This window comes from Anabrus simplex, chromosome 2 (assembly GCF_040414725.1).
Source record: "Anabrus simplex isolate iqAnaSimp1 chromosome 2, ASM4041472v1, whole genome shotgun sequence".
NCBI classification, from domain to species: Eukaryota; Metazoa; Arthropoda; class Insecta; order Orthoptera; family Tettigoniidae; genus Anabrus; species Anabrus simplex.
This window is the reverse complement of record NC_090266.1, coordinates 874,760,521-874,781,360: the sequence shown is the minus strand read 5'-3', so window position 1 is coordinate 874,781,360 and position 20,840 is coordinate 874,760,521. Positions and strand designations below refer to the sequence as shown.

Here is a 20,840-nt window from a genome sequence, read left to right as displayed (position 1 = left end):
GATAGCGTCGTCCTGTGAGACTTCCATCAAAGAAATATGGTCTAATGATCTTGTCACCTATTATCCCGCACCACACGTTGACGCCCCATTGTACCTGAAATTCAGCTCCCCTTATCCAGTGAGGATTTTCAATGCGCCAGTAATGGTAGATGTGACGATTAACAGTTTCGTTGTTGTAAAATCTGGATTAATCACTAATGAGAATGCCAGTTAAGAAATCCGCATCAGCTTCAACTCTTTGCAATATCCATTGCCAAAATTGTATCCGTTTTTGAAAGTCATCTCCGTGAAGTTCTTGATGTTGTTGTTGATGGTAGAGGTGGAATTTAAGGCGGTGCAATATTCGCAGTACAGATACATGACTGATGTTCAGTGACCTTGTATGCGGGTTGTACGCACTTGCATTTTGAACAGCTTCTTCGTTATTTCCAGACGTCACTGGAGCATCCCGAAAGGGGGGGGGGTAATGTATGGAATGACCCCGTTGCACGCAACCGTCTTTCAACATGTTGAAATATATCTGCAGAAGGCAGCCTTCGTCCAAGAAATCGTTCTTGATACGCGTCTGGCTTCCCGTGAATTCCGCCTTGTTATCCCATATAATAGTACCATATTCACATAATCATCCCGTGAATACATAATATCTGCTTTTGATTAAACCGTACAGTAGGTGTTCGCACTTTGCTGCATTGATTACGATGGGCTGTTACATGTGCTGTACGTATGAAGTCCTGACCACTGTTATCCGTTCTTCGAATCGAACGTACGCAGTTCCTTGGTTGAATGGGTGTGTCATAATGTTGACAACAAGTGCAATGCGCTTCATTCCTTGTAGCCGCTTGCCATATGCAAGTCGCATGTTATTATTCCTTTCATGTGTATGCCTTCTTTGTAAAGGTGAAAGTGACCTTTGAGACTTAAGCAGATTAAATCTTAATATGCTAAACCTTAATTACGACTGCCTTTAAGATTATGCAAATAAAAATGAAACGCTTGTTGCTAGATCCGAACTCTGGACCCCTTGAAAAATTATGTCGTGGCTGCTATTAGTACCATGTAGGCACTCGAGGCGACGAAAGTATGGTCTCGTATCTCTGTACTAATGGAATAATCTACGCTGTCGCTTCGAAACTGATCGTGTATGTTACATGTTCTGAACTCGAATGTGCAAGATAGGTTTACCTTGCTGCAAACAGCACAGTGTGCTAAATAATCATGTCTCTTTTAAGCCCAGATAGTTGCAACCATTCCCTACGCGTAGTGTATGTAGGCCTACCTTTCCTTTCTTTCTTTCTTTCTTTCTTAATCTGTTTATTGTCCAGGGTTGGCTTTTCCCTCGGACTTAGCGAGGGATCCCACCTCTACCGCCTCAAGGGCAGTGTCCTGGAGCTTCAGACATCGGATCGGGGGATACAACTGGGGAGAATGATCAGTACCTCGCCCAGGCGGCCTCACCTGCTATACTGAACAGGGGCCTTGGTGGGGGATGGGAAGATTGGAAGGGATAGACAAGGAAGGGGGAAGGAAGCGGGCCGTGGCCTTAAGTTAGGTACCATCCCGGCATTTGCCTGGAGGAGAAGTGGGAAACCACGGAAAACCACTTCCAGGATGGCTGAGGTGGGAATCGAACCCACCTCTACTCAGTTGACCTCCCGAGGCTGAGTGGACCCCGTTCCAGCCCTCGTACCACTTTTCAAATTTCGTGGCAGAGCCGGGAATCGAACCCGTGCCTCCGGGGGTGGCAGCTAATCACACTAACCACTACACCACAGAGGCGGACATGTAGGCCTACCTAATGGTTAAAAGTGTCCAGCATAAGGTTTCAGATGGAATTCACTATGAATTTGTCCGTAGTCGGTGCTTACGTGGCGATATTTATTACTGCATAACTTCCTTAGAATAACATCTGAGACTTCAGAAATGTCAGGTCTTCGTACAGGATGCCTAGGCGAGTACGACATGAAAATTAAAAAAAAAAAACATAACTCAATAAGTTTTCGAACCCTCACTACTCCATGCAGCTTGTCCAAGTTCGCCTAACATTCGCAATTCCGCGCAGCTACTCCCAGGGTGAACTTCTAGCCCTTACAACTTCGTATTCACTAGGAGACCGAAAGTTCTCGCTTCGTAAAGTTACTGATATATTACAGCCTTATGGTCCGGTTTTGTGACATTATTGAACGCTGTAACGGTAGTAATTACATGGCGTAAGCTATCACATCTGCTGTACAGCATTTGTGTGCCATATAGTATAAAATACTGTGAAAAAACCGTTTATATTAATTTCGATGTGATGAGACATTGCAAAATGGCGGTGAATTTACATGTCTGTAATTGGTCCTAACCTATCACGTTTTCTATGATACGGTGACCACCCTTTTCTATCAAAAGAAAATGGCCTCTTGAACCAATCAGGTGTGAAGTTCTCTACCGACAGTTAAAGGAGTGGCTATGGTTTGTACAGTACAGTAACACTACGTAAACATGAATAGAGTATTGGACTCCGCTCTACATAAAATGGTACAGTGTTTTTCAGATGGGCCTCACTAACTGCCTCTTGTACTGTTTTTGCATTGTGCTGGGGAGTCTATGTCTGGCTAACTGCACATAAAATTGCTGCAAGATGTTGCGCAAGATAGGACTAAGAGACATTTATTTCGTAGCTGGTTGCATATCATCGGGAAACAATAGGGGCAGTTGTACCACCCGGTATATTCCTTATTTTTCTCATAGTATTTCTCCCGTAGCTTCTTTATTAATCTCGCAGCTTCTTTATCTGTCTTCATGATGCGGAGCGCCTTGTCCCACTCTAACATCAACGCAAAATTTTTCTCAATTATTATTCATAGATTTCAAGACTGATTCTATTCCCTCGGCGACAACAGTACGGTCTAATTATTTTTCAAACTGCATGTTATTCAATTGACCCCATACACAACTTGACTTATTTCTCTGAGTTTAATCTCCAAGAATACCCTTACGGTGTGATTTTACGTTCCCAGAAAACTTTTAAGGATCGCGGGCACATGATTTTTACCCCCTGGTCTCATATCGTAATTCAAACAACAAATTTAGATCACATTTAAGACTCGCTCGCGTCCGGTGGCAGCGTCCTGACCGATTTAATTATCATGATTTCTTATTCACATACAATTTGGAAACCGGCCTCATGAGTTGTGCATAACATTGGTGATCCCTAGTCACGCTTTCATTTAAGCACTTAATATCCAATTTTTAGCACATTTAGTTTTCATATTTAATTCCCGACGGTTGACGCTATTGACAGCCACAGGCAAAATCTCGGCATTTCAGTTACATTCATCAACAGGAAACAACATTCCGTATGTGCAACACATATTTGAATTCACTGACAATTTCATACCTCTGGACTAATATTATGCCAGGCTAAATCGGTCATACAACTACCCCTGCTTCATCCCAGCACTCGGCTGAGCTTGGATATCATTCTTCAAATGACATTCATGAAACAACCCAAGAACGAACAAACCAAGAACAAACAAACAAACAAACAAACAAACAAACAAACAAACAAACAAACAAACAAACAAACAAACAAACAAACAAACAAACAAACACACAAACAAACAAACAAACAAAACCAAAGCAAAATATTTACAAGAAAACAAATTCAGTTAATGCCTCTTCTACTTTTTCCTCTTTATCTGTTTACCCTCCAGTGTCGGTTTTTCCCTCGGACTCAGCCAGGGATCCCACCTCTACCGCCTCAAAGGCAGAGTCCTGGAGCTTCAGACTGGGTTGGGGGGTACACATGGGGAGGATGGCCAGTACCACGCCCAGGCGGCCTCACGTGCTTTACTGAACAGGGGCATTGCGGGGGATGGGAAGATTGCAAGGGATAGACAAGGAAGAGGGATGGAAACGACCGAGGCCTTAAGTTAGGTACCATCCCGGCATTTGCCGTGAGGAGAAGTGGGAAACCACGTAAAACCACTTCCAGGATGGCTGAGGTGGGAATCGAACCCACCTCTACTGAGTTGACCTCCCAAGGCTGAGTGGACCCCGTTCCAGTCGTTGTACCACTTTTCAAATTTCGTGGCAGAGCCGAGAATCGAACCCGGGCCTCCGGGCTTTGCAGCTAATCACACTAACCACTACACTACAGAGGTGGACCCAGTTAATGCTTCAACCCATTATTTACATTTTAACGTGTCCCTTCATCTCATTTAAATCTAAATCATATAGCCGGGAAGCGGCTCGTATACTACACTGAAGTAAGCATTATTACGAAAATTGCTAGCTAGTTGCTTTACGTCGCGCCGACACAGAGAGGTCTTTTGGCGACGATTGGACAGGAAAGGTCTAGGAAAGGGAAGGAAGCGGACGTTGCCTTAATTAAGGTACAGACCCAGCATATGCCTGGTGTGAAAATGGGAAACCACGGAAAACTATCTTCAGGGCTGCCGACTGTGGGGTTCAAACCCACTATCTCCCGAATGCGAACTCACAGTTGCACGCTTCTAACCGCACTTCCAACTCGCCCGGTTTACGAAAATTGATTCCCACTGTTAATAAGGTAGATGATGATGCTTGTTGTTTTAAGGGGCCTAACATCAAAGGTAATCGGCCCTTAATAAGATAGCAAATCTACATAATTATACATAATATCAGGGTATTAATCTGATTCTCCGGCGTGCTAAACGTACGAAGGGATGAGACCCCAAATATGTCTAGCAACACATGGCGCAGGTATCCATAACAAAGAGATGAATTAATCCAAGATGCTTGCCTGACACACACATCTTAACCCCTTAAGCGGGGAGCTCGGTACACACTAGCTCACTCTCAGGTGAGGAGCGATTTCCCTGATTGAAGAAAATATTTAATTACTTGATTGAAAACAATATTAGACTAAAATTAAATATTGAAGGGCCAAAAGAGAAATATTTACTTGAATATAATGTATTTAATTTGTGAAAAATTCTATTTTTCAATACTTTATGCAAAAACGTACTAAGTGCTTTCACACTGTGAAATCGAGATTTCTTCTTCCTGACAGCAAAACTCTGGTTTTTGTTTATACAGTAACTTTCGCATGAATATTTTAGGCAATTTACTATCAATCTCTGCCTGTAAAGAAATGTTTCTGTATATGTAAATTGTAGATTTACAAAGTTTACATGTACTTAAAAGATATACAATGGAATAAATTATAATACTCACGTAATTTTCTGTTATGTTGGTTAGCGCTTTCGAGGGATCAAGTTTATATCGCCTCCCTACAAGTGACATAAACTGACTATATTACACTACAATACAGGTAATACTTACAGTATTTACAGTCTTCACAGTGTTAGGTCTTTTACAGCTGTTCATTATGATACACAATGAAGCAGGTCATGCTATACACTGACTGACAGTGACAATGCAACACCAAGGAGGAGTGGTTCGAAAGGGATGAAAGTTGGGGAAAAAACAGAGACGGCACGGACGAATAATTGATGTTTATTTCAAACCGATATGCAGGTTACACAATGCGCACGGCATCGACTCAGTAGGATGTAGGACCACCGCGAGCGGCGATGCACGCAGAAATACGTCGAGGTACAGAGTCAATAAGAGTGCGGATGGTGTCCTGAGGGATGGTTCTCCATTCTCTGTCAACCATTTGCCACAGTTGGTCGTCCGTACGAGGCTGGGGCAGAGTTTGCAAACGGCGTCCAATGAGATCCCACACGTGTTCGATTGGTGAGAGATCCGGAGAGTACGCTGGCCACGGAAGCATCTGTACACCTCGTAGAGCCTGTTGGGAGATGCGAGCAGTGTATGGGCGGGCATTATCCTGCTGAAACAGAGCATTGGGCAGCCCCTGAAGGTACGGGAGTGCCACCGGCCGCAGCACATGCTGCACGTAGCGGTGGGCATTTAACGTGCCTTGAATACGCACTAGAGGTGACGTGGAATCATACGCAATAGCGCCCCAAACCATGATGCCGCGTTGTCTAGCGGTAGGGCGCTCCACAGTTACTGCCGGATTTGACCTTTCTCCACGCCGACGCCACACTCGTCTGCGGTGACTATCACTGACAGAACAGAAGCGTGACTCATCGGAGAACACGACGTTCCGCCATTCCCTCATCCAAGTCGCTCTAGCCCGGCACCATGCCAGGCGTGCACGTCTATGCTGTGGAGTCAATGGTAGTCTTCTGAGCGGACGCCGGGAGTGCAGGTCTCCTTCAACCAATCGACGGGAAATTGTTCTGGTCGATATTGGAACAGCCAGGGTGTCTTGCACATGCTGAAGAATGGCGGTTGACGTGGCGTGCGGGGCTGCCACCGCTTGGCGGCGGATGCGCCGATCCTCGCGTGCTGACGTCACTCGGGCTGCGCCTGGACCCCTCGCACGTGCCACATGTCTCTGCGCCAACCATCTTCGCCACAGGCGCTGCACCGTGGACACATCCCTATGGGTATCGGCTGCGATTTGACGAAGCGACCAACCTGCCCTTCTCAGCCCGATCACCATACCCCTCGTAAAGTCGTCTGTCTGCTGGAAATGCCTCCGTTGACGGCGGCCTGGCATTCTTAGCTATACACGTGTCCTGTGGCACACGACAACACGTTCTACAATGACTGTCGGCTGAGAAATCACGGTACGAAGTGGGCCATTCGCCAACGCCGTGTCCCATTTATCGTTCGCTACGTGCGCAGCACAGCGGCGCATTTCACATCATGAGCATACCTCAGTGACGTCAGTCTACCCTGCAATTGGCATAAAGTTCTGACCACTCCTTCTTGGTGTTGCATTTGCTCTGTCAGTCAGTGTATAACCTGTCTCGCCTTCGCATAATTTATATAATTCCATTCCGAAACGCGATCGTTTTCTTGTTATATAAACCTTCCACCCTAGCCACCCTTTCCATAGCAAGAGGTTCTCATCAATTGACATTTTGCCATCAGGGTATAAGCTTCCGAAAATGTTGCTAACAGGTGGTCAAATACTGGATTTATCTCGTATATTTTGGGAGGAAGTTGTGCATTATTCAACTCATTGTCAGAGATATGTAAAAAGCTGTGGAGGAAAATATAATAATAATAATAATAATAATAATAATAATAATAATAATAATAATAATAATAATAATAATAATAATAATAATAATAATAATGTTATTGGCTTCACGTCCCACTAACTACTTTCACGGTTTTCGGAGACACTGAGGTGCCGGAATTTAGTCCCACAGGAGTTCATTTGCATGCTAGGAAATCTACTGACAAGAGGCCGACGTATTTGAGCACCTTCAAATACCACCGGTCTGAGCCAGAATAGAACCTGCCAAGTTGGGGTTAGGAGGCTGGCCAGGTCACTCAATCTGGCGAGAAAAAATCTCTTCTGTGTCATCAGCTCATTGAAAGTAGCCGTAGTGAACAAGCGATTGAGAGAAATAGTGTCCTAATTTAGGTTTCTCTACAATCCCCTGCGGCAACAGTATGGCCATAAGAAGCTTTATTTCGTCCTTATTTGTCCGGACACGGTCTTGATCTCGATTCCTTCCTTTTGTCTTACTAAACTGGGATTTATGTGCGATTTCCTGCTCGGCATCTTTTGTCTGTTCAGCTATGTTCTGGCATATCTCGTCATAAGAAAGTAATTGAACTATTTCGCTCAGTTTTGTTTTCCCTAAAAACACTCTTTTTACATCACGATGGAAATTTGCATAAAAGCGGGAATTTCTTTGTCCATTTTCAGTATAAGTTGACGAAGAACTTGCAATGGTTGGATTGTAATCAGTATTATCGTTACAACTGTCACTGTCATGATCGCTACTTGAACTGGAATCGAACACGTGTCATCTCTTCTGCGACTGCTGAACATTCGCATCAGCTACGCCCAAACCCTGTATATTCGAGCTTGCAGTACATTTTCCATGTAAATTCCTGTCACTTACGAATTCCCGTTCGGCAGAAATTACTTCACTAATATCACAATTCTCCGCACTAAATTCCAACATTTTGTTTATCATGACCCGTAAATCGTCTTCCTCTAACAGCGGGAGGCGGTAATTCGTTATAGATATTTTAGCGGAAAAAATGTAGGAAAAAGGATCGAATAGAACCCTGGTCTCAGCAGTTTGGCCAGAAATCATGAAATATGACTGTATTACGGATGCGTACCATAATAAGATGTTGTGTAACTCGCGATAAACACACGCTCCAGACGTGAAGGATGAACTCAAGACTGGGGATAATAAATCAGGTCACAGTTCTAAAATGTCATCAGAGAAGTCTGTTCAGTGTCATAATCTCTAGAAATCCCTTCTACAGCAATATTATTACATCCAAGGGACGATTGGGCGATGAGCTAAAGCTTCAGCGCGGAGCTATTAGGCCTTAGGTCGTTCTTGCCCGGACTCAGCTGCGTTCTTTATATTGCAACTCGTGGATGACACATTTGTATTGGGAGAATATAGTTGAAAAAATTCACATCAGAGGGAAGACTCATCCAGAATACGCTGCTAAAAAGGAAATAAACCTCTGCAGGCAGGCAACTGAGAAAAAAAAATCCGAATCGGCGGATATATCCGCGTTCCCCACCGAGCAAGCGACTTGTAGCCGCGGATCTCGCCGCATCGCCCACCGAAGGGGTTAACCTAACAACAAATAAATTTCAAGGATATTTTAAAAATTTGGTGTGTAATGCAACCAGCACTTTCACTGTGCAATCTTCATTCCTCCCCCAAACCAAGAAACCTGCGATAATATATGTCGAATATCGCATGAGGCGACGTGGTGCGCACTCCATGATAATCGAATGGGGCACTTTCGGAAATGTTTGTGTCCTTGCCGGATAGGGTTTGTTTCGCTGACAAGGTACCTCCCCAAATGATGACTGTACTTCATTGCCTAAATGTTACGGCTGGACTGCAGTATGTGTGACCATAACCAGTCTCTCCTTCAAGCGAATGCTGGGAATGACTGTCAGCTTATCTACTCACTGACTATGGTGTGAATTAATCCCGCGATAACTCTGACTCCTTCCTAAAGTGCAGCGCATGTCTACCCCTATCACAATGTGCCGAAATATAGCACGTGATTATGATGAGTAAGTGCAGGCTTAGTCTCTACTTGTGTTTCGCATACATTGTCTATGATATTTATGCGCCTGGCGTCCATCAGTAAATTGTAAATTTGGCAACATTACCAAATAAGCGAAATCATAGTATTGCCCGGTACTGAAGTGTACTTTTAGTACTTAGTGGTGGCGCGAATTGCGGTCCATCGACGAGCGTGGACTCATCCCGTGACTGAATGTTCAGAAGTAGTAGTGGTTGAAGAAGGTGGCTGCTTAAATAATACTTCCGCGACTCTTCCGGATTGTTCACTCGAGTTCATGTCCGGTCTCCCATATCGATGTTTGCAGACCGAGCTGGGTGTCGAAGCGTGGTCCACTCGTATGAGAAGTGATATTGACCTTCTCAACGTAGTTCGATCCATAATCGATCGTTGGATCAAAAGTTATGACCAAATTCGTTTCCTCGCCCCTTCGCGGGCATTTCAGCTTCGGCCTTGGCGTCCTCTGTGCCTAGCCAATCAGCAGTGTCTGGGGTTAATTCTCAGACATTGATACGTTAAATTACTGAAGTTATTGCGGTTATTTTATGCCGATGGCCTTAAGAAATTCCCACGGTTGTGACTCCGTACTTAGAAGAGTTTATTTATAACTAATAGTGAAGTTAGCTAGATCACACCCTCGCAGAATCTAAGGTGGCATTACCGTAAATTTCAGACGGCGCAACAGAATTTCCGCATTGCCTCTTGAGTTCGGCGGGAGTTTGAATATTCTCTTCTCTTTCTGCTGACCTACCTCACTAGAAGAGCCCGTAAGGCTCGTGGTGGACATGTACTCTCTTTCTCAGTATTAAGGAAATATGACATGCGGTGAGTACAACTGGAGTTTTCCGTGTACCGCTAAGTGCCCATGTAGCTTTCCTGTGATGTAAGTTTTTCTGCCTTTCAAATCCCTCATGACAAGAGCTCCTTAACGAGGAATGCTTTTTAGGTCGAGAATTACCAATGCTCCATTGTTAAAGAGTGGAACTTTCTTAATACTCATAGAGACACTTGTGCGCTTCCGTAACGATTTATGCGTAGTGAATATTCCGCCATAGCGAACAACTGCGGGCCATGAAACTATTTGCCAGCGTAAAATTATAAAATTCCTTTGATATGTCGAATTAAAGTACGATGACCAGGCCGTTCGGGTACAGTATATTCAAAACTGTAGGTTCAGCGCTAAACAAAAACGAGTTAAACAATTTCACCACCGTGGGAAGCAAGAAAAAGGAAATTTACAAAGTCGCGCAAAATTTAAAACCAATATATCGTGTCGCAAGAGAGCATTATTGCAATTGTTTTTCCTTTTCAGTCTGTCAATAGTGGTGAATTAAATCCTGAATTAGTGCTGTTTTCTGACGAGCATGGTTTTATTTGTATGACCGTGTAAGTCTGAAATAACTGGCATTGCCACGTAAAAATCCTCTGCTAGTGGCTTTACGTCGCACCAACACAGATAGGTCTTATGGCGACGATGGGATAGAAAGGCCTAGGAATGGGAAGGAAGCGGCCGTGGCCTTAATTAAGGTACATCCCCAGTACTTGCCTGGTGTGAAAATGGGAAACAACGGAAAACCATTTTCAGGGCTGCGACAGTGGGATTCAAACCCCTTATCCCCCGGATGCAAGCTCACAGCCGCGCGCCCCCAACCGCACGGCCAACTCGCCCGGTACGTAAGAATCCAAGAATAATTCATAGTACTCAACTTCGTAACCTTATAACAGGGGTTCGGTGTGCTATTAGTGCTAAAAGAATTGTACGGCCACATTTTTAACGACAACATTACTGTAATTCCGACCGATACATATAATTAACACTGAGCGAGATTTTTCCTCAACTGGCTGAACAGAAGTGGTCGTTCGGATATTTTCAGCAAGAAGAACCTTCAGCGCATACCGCTGGTAATTCAATGAATGCAGTGTATGTTTTCGGGGACAGGTAGTCTACATGGCCAGCGCACTCTACCGACTTAACGCCTTGCGGCTTCTATTTGTAGCGTAGTTAGAAAGACACAGTGTATAGAATTAAACCCCACTCTATAGAAGAACTGAAAAATGCAATTCGCACCGAAATTTTGAATATCAATGAGGCTGATCTGCAGAGAGTGAACCGGAATATCACCAAAAGCTAAAACGTTTGTCTACAGGCGGAAAGCATTCTCAACACTTACGGTAATGCTTTGATACCTATTCCCAGGAAATCAGGTGCTGCCAAGTGTGAAAACCACCGCACCATTAGTTTAGTATCTTACGCTTGTACAGATATCATTGGAAACACATATCCCGACTCCCGACATATCAGATGGGTTTTGCAGGTACCTATTGACAATAAAGGACATGTCGTCGGAACGGGAAGCACAATCAAACACGGTCCACTCAAAGGAACACACACAGTTATGTTTACATGTAAACTTGCAGGGATATCTTGGAGGGAGTAAGACTGTAATAAAGGTGTAATATGATGAAATGTGAAAAGTATCAAATACGAATTCTGCACTGATTTGATGTGAAATTGTACATATTGGTCAACAGTCTTCAAGATGGATCAACAACAATTTGTTTTAAAGTCATCAGTACTTAAAAGGACACCACAGTAATCACAAAGTTATATTAAGACTAATATGGCTAAGATGAACAAATTCGTGTCACTTCAAAACTTACCAGTTTGAAAGGGAATGAAGTTTTCACGTTTGTAGTATCGTCCGTCAGACAACAGGAACCTTTCAGGTCTGAACTCTTCCGGTTCAGGCCAAACTTCAGGGTCCATATGTACTGCCCATTGCAAAGGTATTATCATAGTTCCAGCAGGAATTCGGTAACCCTCAATCGTTGTGACCTGTTCATTGAAAGTAAATATTAAAGAATTGTAAGGCACATGAACGTTCAAAGTAAGTAAAAATATTTCCAAAAAAGATCCACAGAGTGTAGATAAAAAAAACAAGTTACCATCAAAACCCGTCAAACAATGGCCCCCTAAGAAGCTAGTGTCTAATGACTGATACTGCTTTACTACCGAAGATGACAACCAATAAAATTAGGTTTCATGACCACAGGAAATACAGAGTAACATTTCGTAAGTTACCTTCTAAGCGACCAAACCTTTGTACTTAAAACTTACCGGACACCAATATCTATTATTACACGAATACTAGCAGTTTAGTTAAAACTTGTTTTAAAACATAATTACTTAATCATTTGTTTCTTCAAGTAAAATTAAAAGCTCAGAAACGTAATCATAAGAAGAAAGTACTGAATTCGTCATTAGCGAAACAATTTGCCCCTGATTAATTCTGACATTTCACGCAATGGTTCATTTTCACGTAATGCTGAACAACGATGAACATATTCAAATCTAGTCTGCAGCACTATATTCTTGTCACTGGAATATTATAATCGTGATGACAACTTAACTCACATCTTGCGTAAGTTATGATATAGGCTTTTGGGCTTAACCCGTGTCAAGAAAACAAGGTGAAATTCTTAACATTTCGCAGAGAACTTTGCTCTGCGTCTTCAGAAGAAAATATCGCCTGTTCACGAGGAAGGCTTCTCAAAGTCTATAAGTACGGGCCGTGAAAGCATCAATGACAACATCTTACGTATGTGTTTGAGGAACTCTAGACACAGAAGATTTCTGTACGGTTTGAGTAACGTTTAACGGGAAGTGAACTCCAGCAAACAACCTCAATAACAATTTGAATGATAAGAAAAACACAGTATATACGCAGAGTACTAAATTTGTGTTGGACCTAGAACGTGGCGATATATATTAAACCGAGCTCGATAGCTGCAGTCGCTGAAGTGCGGCCAGTATCCAGTATTCGGGAGATAGTAGGTTCGAACCCCACTGTCGGCAGCCCTGAAAATGGTTTTCCGTGGTTTCCCATTTTCACACCAGGCAAATGCTGGGGCTGTACCTTAATCAAGGCCACGGCCGCTTCCTTCCCACTCCTAGCCCTTCCTTGTCCCATCGTCGCCATAAGACCTATCTGTGTCGGTGCGACGTAAAGCAACTAGCAAAAAAAAAAAAAAAAAGATATATATTAACAACTATGAATTATGGATACCGGGAGTGAAATTCGGGGTTAATAATGACGATGTCCTTAAGCTATAAATTAAACAGAAAGTATGAACATATTATTTAGCCTGTATACCGTAAGAAGGTTTACACCTCGCTCAATAGTTTAATGTGCAATTTAATACAGCTGAGAAAGGTAATAACAGTTTTCAAAATTTCATCTGCATATGTGAAATGAAATACGAGAATGGATTATCATTATTAAGAGGAGTTGTTTGACGTAACTGGCCAGATATTAGTCTCCTGGTTGCAGGATCGTACACGACGAATTGGACAGAGACATTCAAGTGTGCCTAAATGAGGGATACCCGGGCGAGTCCATTCGCAGCTCTTTAGGCAATGCGTTTCTGCTCTAGATGATGCGTCTAATGTTTTTTGTCGTTGGAATATCATAATCGTCAAAAGCAAACCTCGGCCAATATCTTACTTGAAAGAGTATTGAGGAATTTTAGACACTACGTTTTGTGTGAGGACTAGCGTGATCATATGCCTGTAGCGCCTGATGTTGTTGGTTTTACGCCCCACTTTTGAGGTTTTCGCAGGTGTCGGAACTTTATGGCGCAGGAGTTCTTTCGTTATGTCATTATGTCTCCTGACAAAAGGCTGGCAAATTTGAGCATCTTCAAATACGCTTGGACTGAGGCAGGATCAAAACCGCCAAGTTGGACTCAAAAGGTCAGCGCTCTACTTGAACAACTCAGCCTGCCACTTTATCGTCCCATAAGACCTTGCCGCGGTGGGGAGGCTTGTGTGTCCCAATGAAGCAGATATCTGAACCGTAGATGCAACCATATTGGAGGTGTATCTGTCGAGAGACCAGACTAACGAAGCCTTTCGTGTATTGCAAGGGCGGCAGTCTGGTTGATTGACTGATATGGCCTTATAATGCTATTTAGCTTTGGCTTAGCTGTGTTGATGCTGCTACACGGCTGAAAGCAACGGGAAACTAAGGCCTTAACTAACTCCCGAGGACATACAGCTCTCTTTGTATGACTGAATGATGTACTTATGATGGCTTCCTCCTGCGTAAAATATTCCGGAAGCAAAATAGTCCCCCATTCGGATCTCCGGGTGGGGATTGCACGGAGGGAGGCAATCATCAGGAAGATGGATACTGACATTGTGCGAGTCGGACCATGGGATGTTAGAAGTATATATGCAGAGATAGAAGATTTAAAACAGGAGGAGACGAGAAGCTAATTGTAATGGGAGTTGGAATGCACTGGTGCGCCAATGAAGAGAAGGTAATGCCGCAGGAGAATCATAAAGGGAAATGGTTAGATCAAAATTAAATGTAATTGCTATAAGTGAAGTACGTCGACAGGAAGAGCTGCATCAAACCAGTCTATGGATGACCCAAACAACAACAACAACAACAACAACAACAACAATAACAAAAACAAGACAAAAAATAACTAAAGGAAATTTAGATTATGCAGACACATTTTTTGAGGAAATAGGATTAGTTTGCACTATAGTCGGTACAAATAAACTCCATGTCAATCTCATGCTGGAGGGAATTCTGTTTGTAGTACGAATTTAATTCTGATTCTCCCTTAAAATTTTCTATTTCTTTTCTTCTGAAGTCCAACTTTTCTTTTATTCCATACTACCGAAACCGGGTCATTTTAGAACAATTCTCATACTTAAGGACGTAGGGCAGTTTCTTTTTCTTGAAAGAGAAAAATTCTAAGAATTTTTTTTTCCTTTTACACGGGCAAAGGTATATCAAGACAATACAATCTAAGGTGATAGAATTAAACGAAGTTTAAATGTTTATGTGTTCCGTCTTTTATTTGCTAGTTGCTTTACGTCGCACCGACACAGATAGGTCTTATGGCGACGATGGGACAGGAAAGGCCTAGGAATGGGAAAAACGCGGCCGTGGCCTTGATTAAGGTACAGCCCCAGCATTTGCCTGGTGTGAATATGGGAACCACGGAAAACCATCTTCAGGGCTGCCGACAGTGGGGTTCGAACCCACTATCTCCCGGATGCGAGCTCCTAACCGCACGGCAAATTCGCCCAGTTACGTGTTCCGTTGGTAGTAAGGTTTGAATAAGTGTACGTGAGCCTTGGATATCCTCTGACTCTTTAGATCCTCCAGTTTAACCGTTACAGGAGCAAACAACATAACAATTTTCTTGAGACTGGACCATTTCTGTTAGAGTTTGGCGCTAATCTGGTCAATTGCAGAACTGGCAGGAAACATCTTTACCAACATCAAATCTCCAGTTTGGAATAGAACGGCTTTCCTCCCTTTATTAAATTTGTCATGAACACGTTTTTGAGCCTTCTTTAGGCTCATGAAATACTGGAGTTCATTTGACTGTCACCGAACATTGGCAGCAAGCATAATTTATTAACAGGACGCTCGAAGTAGCCCTTATTAGTCTTCACAGCAACTACTGGAAAAAGCCCAATTCGTCCTGGATGAACATGAACCTATGTTACCAAACCCTTCATCGAAAAAAGTGGTGGAATATTATCTTCCTTGATGAGGGGTTCGAAATCAGTTTAAGTTGTGGTCTGGGACAGATAGCATGGATGATCCAATGAGAAAATGACCAGGTGTCAGGGTGTCTATGTTAGCAGGATCGGTGGACATGGTAACATGTGGTCTGGACTTCAGAATAGCTTCAGTTTGACACAATGCAATGTAGAATTCTTGAAAGGTTATGTTGGCATTCATAGTTGTTCGTTGCAAATGGAACTTGACCAATTTAACAACTGCCTCTCAAATGCCTCCCATGTGAGGGAAATGCGGAGGAATAAAATCACTTCCAAATCTCCGCATAAAAACTTCTATAATTATGATCTGTAAAATTCAAAACAAATTAGGCCGCTCAAACACATAATAATTACCAATTTACAGATTCATAATTATGAAACAAGAATTATTTATAATATTCACTACAGTCAGATTCATTCTACTAGTTATGGTCAAAATTCTCTTTGGCATTTTCTATAAGTACGTATAACTCACTTCCAAAAAATATAAAAAATGTTACCAACATTATCTATTTTCAAGAGTAATGTAACTAAATATTTAAAGTAGTATGGTAATTAATTGTGTTTAGGAAGCTTTGTCCTATCTTATCTATTACATCATGTTAATTATATATTTACTGTATTTTATTTTGTAATTACATTTTGAATATAGCCGACATTGTAATTTATTTGTATTGCACCAAGGAGAGCCTTGGCTCAGGTGCCTATATTGAAACGAAAAAATTGAATCTTGATGTTTTGGTCCGTAGCATATCGGGTGATTTCAGTTTTGAAGTCTGATAAATACATTAACTCCGTTAATTCATTGTCCGCCTCTGTGGTGTAGTGGTTAGTATGATTAGCTGCCACCCCCGGAGGCCCGGGTTCGACTCCCGACTCTGTCACGAAATTTGAAAAGTGGCACGAGGGCTGGAACGGGGTCCACTCAGTTTCGGGAGGTCAACTGAGTAGAGGTGGGTTCGATTCCCACCTCAGCCATCCTGGAAGTGGTTTTCCGTGGTTTCCCACTTCTCCTCCAGGCAAATGCCGGGATGGTACCTAACTTAAGGCCACGGCCGCTTCCTTCCCTCTTCCTTGTCTATCCCTTCCAATCTTCCCATCCCACTACAAGGCCCCTGTTCAGCATAGCAGGTGAGGCCGCCTGGGTGAGGTACTGGTCATCCTCCCCAGTTGTATCCTCCGACCCAGAATCTGAAGCTCCAGGACACTGCCCTTGAGGCGGTACAGGTGGGATCTCTCGCTGAGCCGAGGGAAGAACCGATCCTGGAAGGAAACAGATTAAGGAGAAGAAGAATAAGAATTCATTATGTGCTCCAACAAAGTTAGTCCCATTGTCACTGTAAATCTTAGTCCTCTTCTTGCGACAAAGCGTCTCAAGGATCCGATCCTACGAATGTTTCATTTGACAGATCAGTTACTGACTCAAGGTCTTTAGTTCACTCCTTGTTTAATATAAAACGGACCACAATAATCAACACCCATACTAGTAAAGGGCCGTGATTGTTAGACATTTGCCTCTTGTAACTGAGCTGTTCCCTTGTTGTGGCCTTCTGTCTGTAACAAATTGCGCAGTGATGCACAATTTTTCTTTGCAGTTTCTGGCGACGGCAATCCAATACATATACTGTATCCCAGAATAGAAAGTAACAGTCGTCCTCTTGCATGCTGATGCTTTTAAGACGAACCACTGCACTCAGGAGACCGATCGTTAATATCTTCTAATCTGTTCTTCCTTCTTCAAAGGTTTCTGTTAGCTTTTGAATCTTTGGCCAGTGCGATGCTTCTTTCCTTAACCACTCTGGACCGTTCAACCATAAGCTGAGATACTTAAAGTTCCTAGGTTCAATTCTACGTGAAATTAAATCTTCAGGATTCTTCTTGCTGCTGACGTGACTCCAATCGCTCACATTTGTCATTTCCTGATTTTGATTGACCATGTTCGCAAGAAATAGCTTTCAGCGCGAAAGTAAATAAGCAAGTTAAGGTAAGGTTATGCTTGAGAAAACCATAATCTAACGGCGTAAAATGTCCTCCTTATTGCCCGATGTGTCTTCTGATACAATTCTGCAAGTAAGAGAACACAATAAAGTTCTAGTCTTGGTAGCGATTGTTTCCTTTAGGGAGCTACTCTTGATCTTGAGCTAAGTATTTTGATATTCACATTTACTCCAGTGTCCACGGTTCGAAGCTGTAAGCAAGCGCCTTTTGCCAATTCAATGGCATCTGAAAAACCGTCACTACCTTTCGTACTAGTGATCAAGCGGTCGACCTTGATGTCGTTTACAGTTGCTAACTGTTCATGAATGTTTGACCAAGAAGTCCTTAAATTTTACCTTTGAGGTACATGTCAGTCTATTCCAGCTGACCAAAATTTCTAGCCTACATATTTTACAAGTGACAATTATGGGGCCTAAAAGTCGTATAGGGTCATATATAAAAGCAATCGTCCTCAACACGATCCTTTTCGTTACAGTGTTGTCTGGTTTAGACGGAATATCATCAATAATTTATCATTCACTGGGTTGCATAACACTACCAACGTTTTCGTAATTTCATTGTCGTTGAAATTCAACGGGGAATTTCGGTCCACATCTTCTGGCGAGATATTTTATAATAATGCGGGGTGGTTAGATGTCCACTTCCTTACAAGAAATCCAGCGCTCCTCATCATTGCTATTAAACCTGCCTGTCATATTAAAGACTAGCAAGGTACCCGTGCTTCGCTACGGTATTATAATGAAATTTATAATTGAATGCTCATTGTTTTAGATATATAATCCGCCGAAATTCGCGATCTGACTCGTTTTCTGCGAGAATCCGCCAAAATTCGCGATCTGACTCGTTTTCTAATAGATTACGGCAAGTCTCCTTCCATTTTTCAATCTTTCTTTCCAGCAATCGATTTCATACATCCCGGGCTAGGTCCAGGTATTCCACCCGGTCAGTTGCGTCCCTAAATCTTTGCCATCTTTTCCTATAAGCATTTTTAATATGGATGAAATCCTTCAGGAGATCCGGCCTGGTGTCGTCATGGGTGCCTTGGCGGTTCTGAACCCGGAGCCGGACTAAATTCTTAGTCATTACCCGTCCAGGACCCGTTTTCAGCACGGTCCGCACATTTGACGATGGTCCAGAACATTATTATTATTATTATTATTATTATTATTATTATTATTATTATTATTATTATTATTATTATTATTATTATTATTATTATAGATGTTCTGGACCCAACAGCAAGATGCAAGACCGCTACTTGGCGGTAAATTACATCTGCTGCCATTGTCATTGTTGAGAATGTGACCAGCACCATTGTCGCGCGTAGGCAACTGTGGGGGGATTTCTGGCCATACGAAAGACATACTTCCGTGCATTATTGACCTTATTATAGAGATGAAAAACTGGACGGTCGATCTCATTCCTATCATTTATTTCAAATGTGTTTAAATTTTTATTTTTATGCCAGGAAAGGTACTGTAATCTAAGAACGTTGTCCGAAGGGAAAGATGGCTCTTGAAAACGAACCCAGGAAAGATTAAAAATGATCGGTTTACGATCAGAATAAGTACATCGAAAATCTACAGCCTGTTTCCAGTAATTCGACAGGGTCAGGAATGGAATGAATAAAGCCCCCATCTAGCGGCGAAAATAGGAATTGTGCCGGCAGCCGAAACCTGTCGCACTCCTCTGGGGCAATGATTAACGGATGACAAATGAAATGAAATTATATTGGACAGTGTTGCTGGAATGAATGATGACAGGGAAAACCGGAGTATCCGGAGAAAAACCTGTCCCACCTCAGTTTTGTCCAGCACGAATGTCACATGGAGAGGCCGGGATTTGAACCACGGAACCCAGCTGTGAGAGGCTGCCGCCTGAGCAACGGAGGCTCCTTATAAATACATTATGAACAGTAAAATAAATTGGTCTCAACTCCTTTTACACCCCACCGCCGTTAAGTTTATTTACCCCCCCCCAAAAAAAAACAACTAAAAGAAGGCGTGCTTCTTTATGTTTAAAGGAGATTTCAAATACCATTGTTTACGTCTATTACCTTCAGTTTTCAGATTAAAATAATTCACTTTTTTCACTTTCACACTCCTCCCCTCCCCTCCGGCAAAAAATAATTGTTTCTTTAATAGTAAAGGATCTTCTAAATACCAATTATCACGACTGTAACTTTTTCAGTTTTTGATTTATGTGTCCTCATGAAAGGAATTCAACTACTTTTCACTCACGCATCCCAAGATGATTCCACCCCCTGCCCACAAAACGGGCTTTTCTTTGTCTTTAAAGGAGATCCATATACCAATTTTCACGTCTGTAGGCCCTAACAACTTTAGTTTTTATTAGATGTAAGTATTCTCATACAATTAAGTCAATTAATTTTTCAATTCTTTCACCTCCCCCCTCCCCATTCATTGGATTTTCCGAGAATTCGTGTTTCTTAACTTTTAAAGCAGATTCCAAATATCAAATTTCACGTCTGTAACATCTTCATTTTTGAGATAACAGTAGCCTAATTAAAAGAATTCAACACCATTTTCAGTCTCTTTTACACCCCGTCCCCCTCCGCCCAAGTGCTATATCCGAAAACTAAAAATACACGTTTCCTTATTTTTATAGAGATAAAAATAACATTTTTCACTTCTGTCACATCTTAAGTTTCTTGAGATATACTGTATAAATTCTCATTTTAAACTTTAACCACCCTTTTAGTTCCCCTTAAGAGGAGTTTCCAAAAACATATCGCCTATGTTTCTTTACATCTACAGGAGATTCAAAATATCACTTTTTACGTCTGTAACATTCTACGTTTCTCAGATATTCTGTAGATACTGTCTTTCAAAAAATTCACCCAAATATGTCACTCCTGTTTAACCGCCATTAATTGGATTTTCAAAAAAACAAAAAAATACGTGTTTATTTTTAAAGGAGATCCCATATGCAAATTTTTAGTTCTGTAATATCTTCAGTTTGTGAGATATATGTATCTTCACTGAAGGCTTTCAACTCATTATTCACCCTTTTACACCCCTAATATTGGGATTTTCCGAAAACCAAAAATACATGTTTCTTTATTTTTAAAGGAGATTCAAAATATCAATTTTCACATCTGTAAACGTTTAAAATTTTAGGATGTAGATACACTCATTTT

At 42.1% G+C, this 20,840-nt stretch overlaps 1 protein-coding gene across 4 annotated transcripts in view; it reads right to left on the bottom strand.

The window, feature by feature from the left end:
- Positions 1 to 20,840, bottom strand: part of phtm (phantom) — a 486,877-nt gene that overhangs the window by 6,714 nt on the left and 459,323 nt on the right. For all 4 annotated transcript variants that reach the window (XM_067139510.2, XM_067139509.2, XM_067139508.2 and 1 more), the window contains one exon: positions 11,755 to 11,929. In XM_067139510.2, the coding sequence (XP_066995611.2) occupies positions 11,755 to 11,929 (175 nt within the window). The remainder of the gene's footprint in view (positions 1 to 11,754; positions 11,930 to 20,840) is intronic.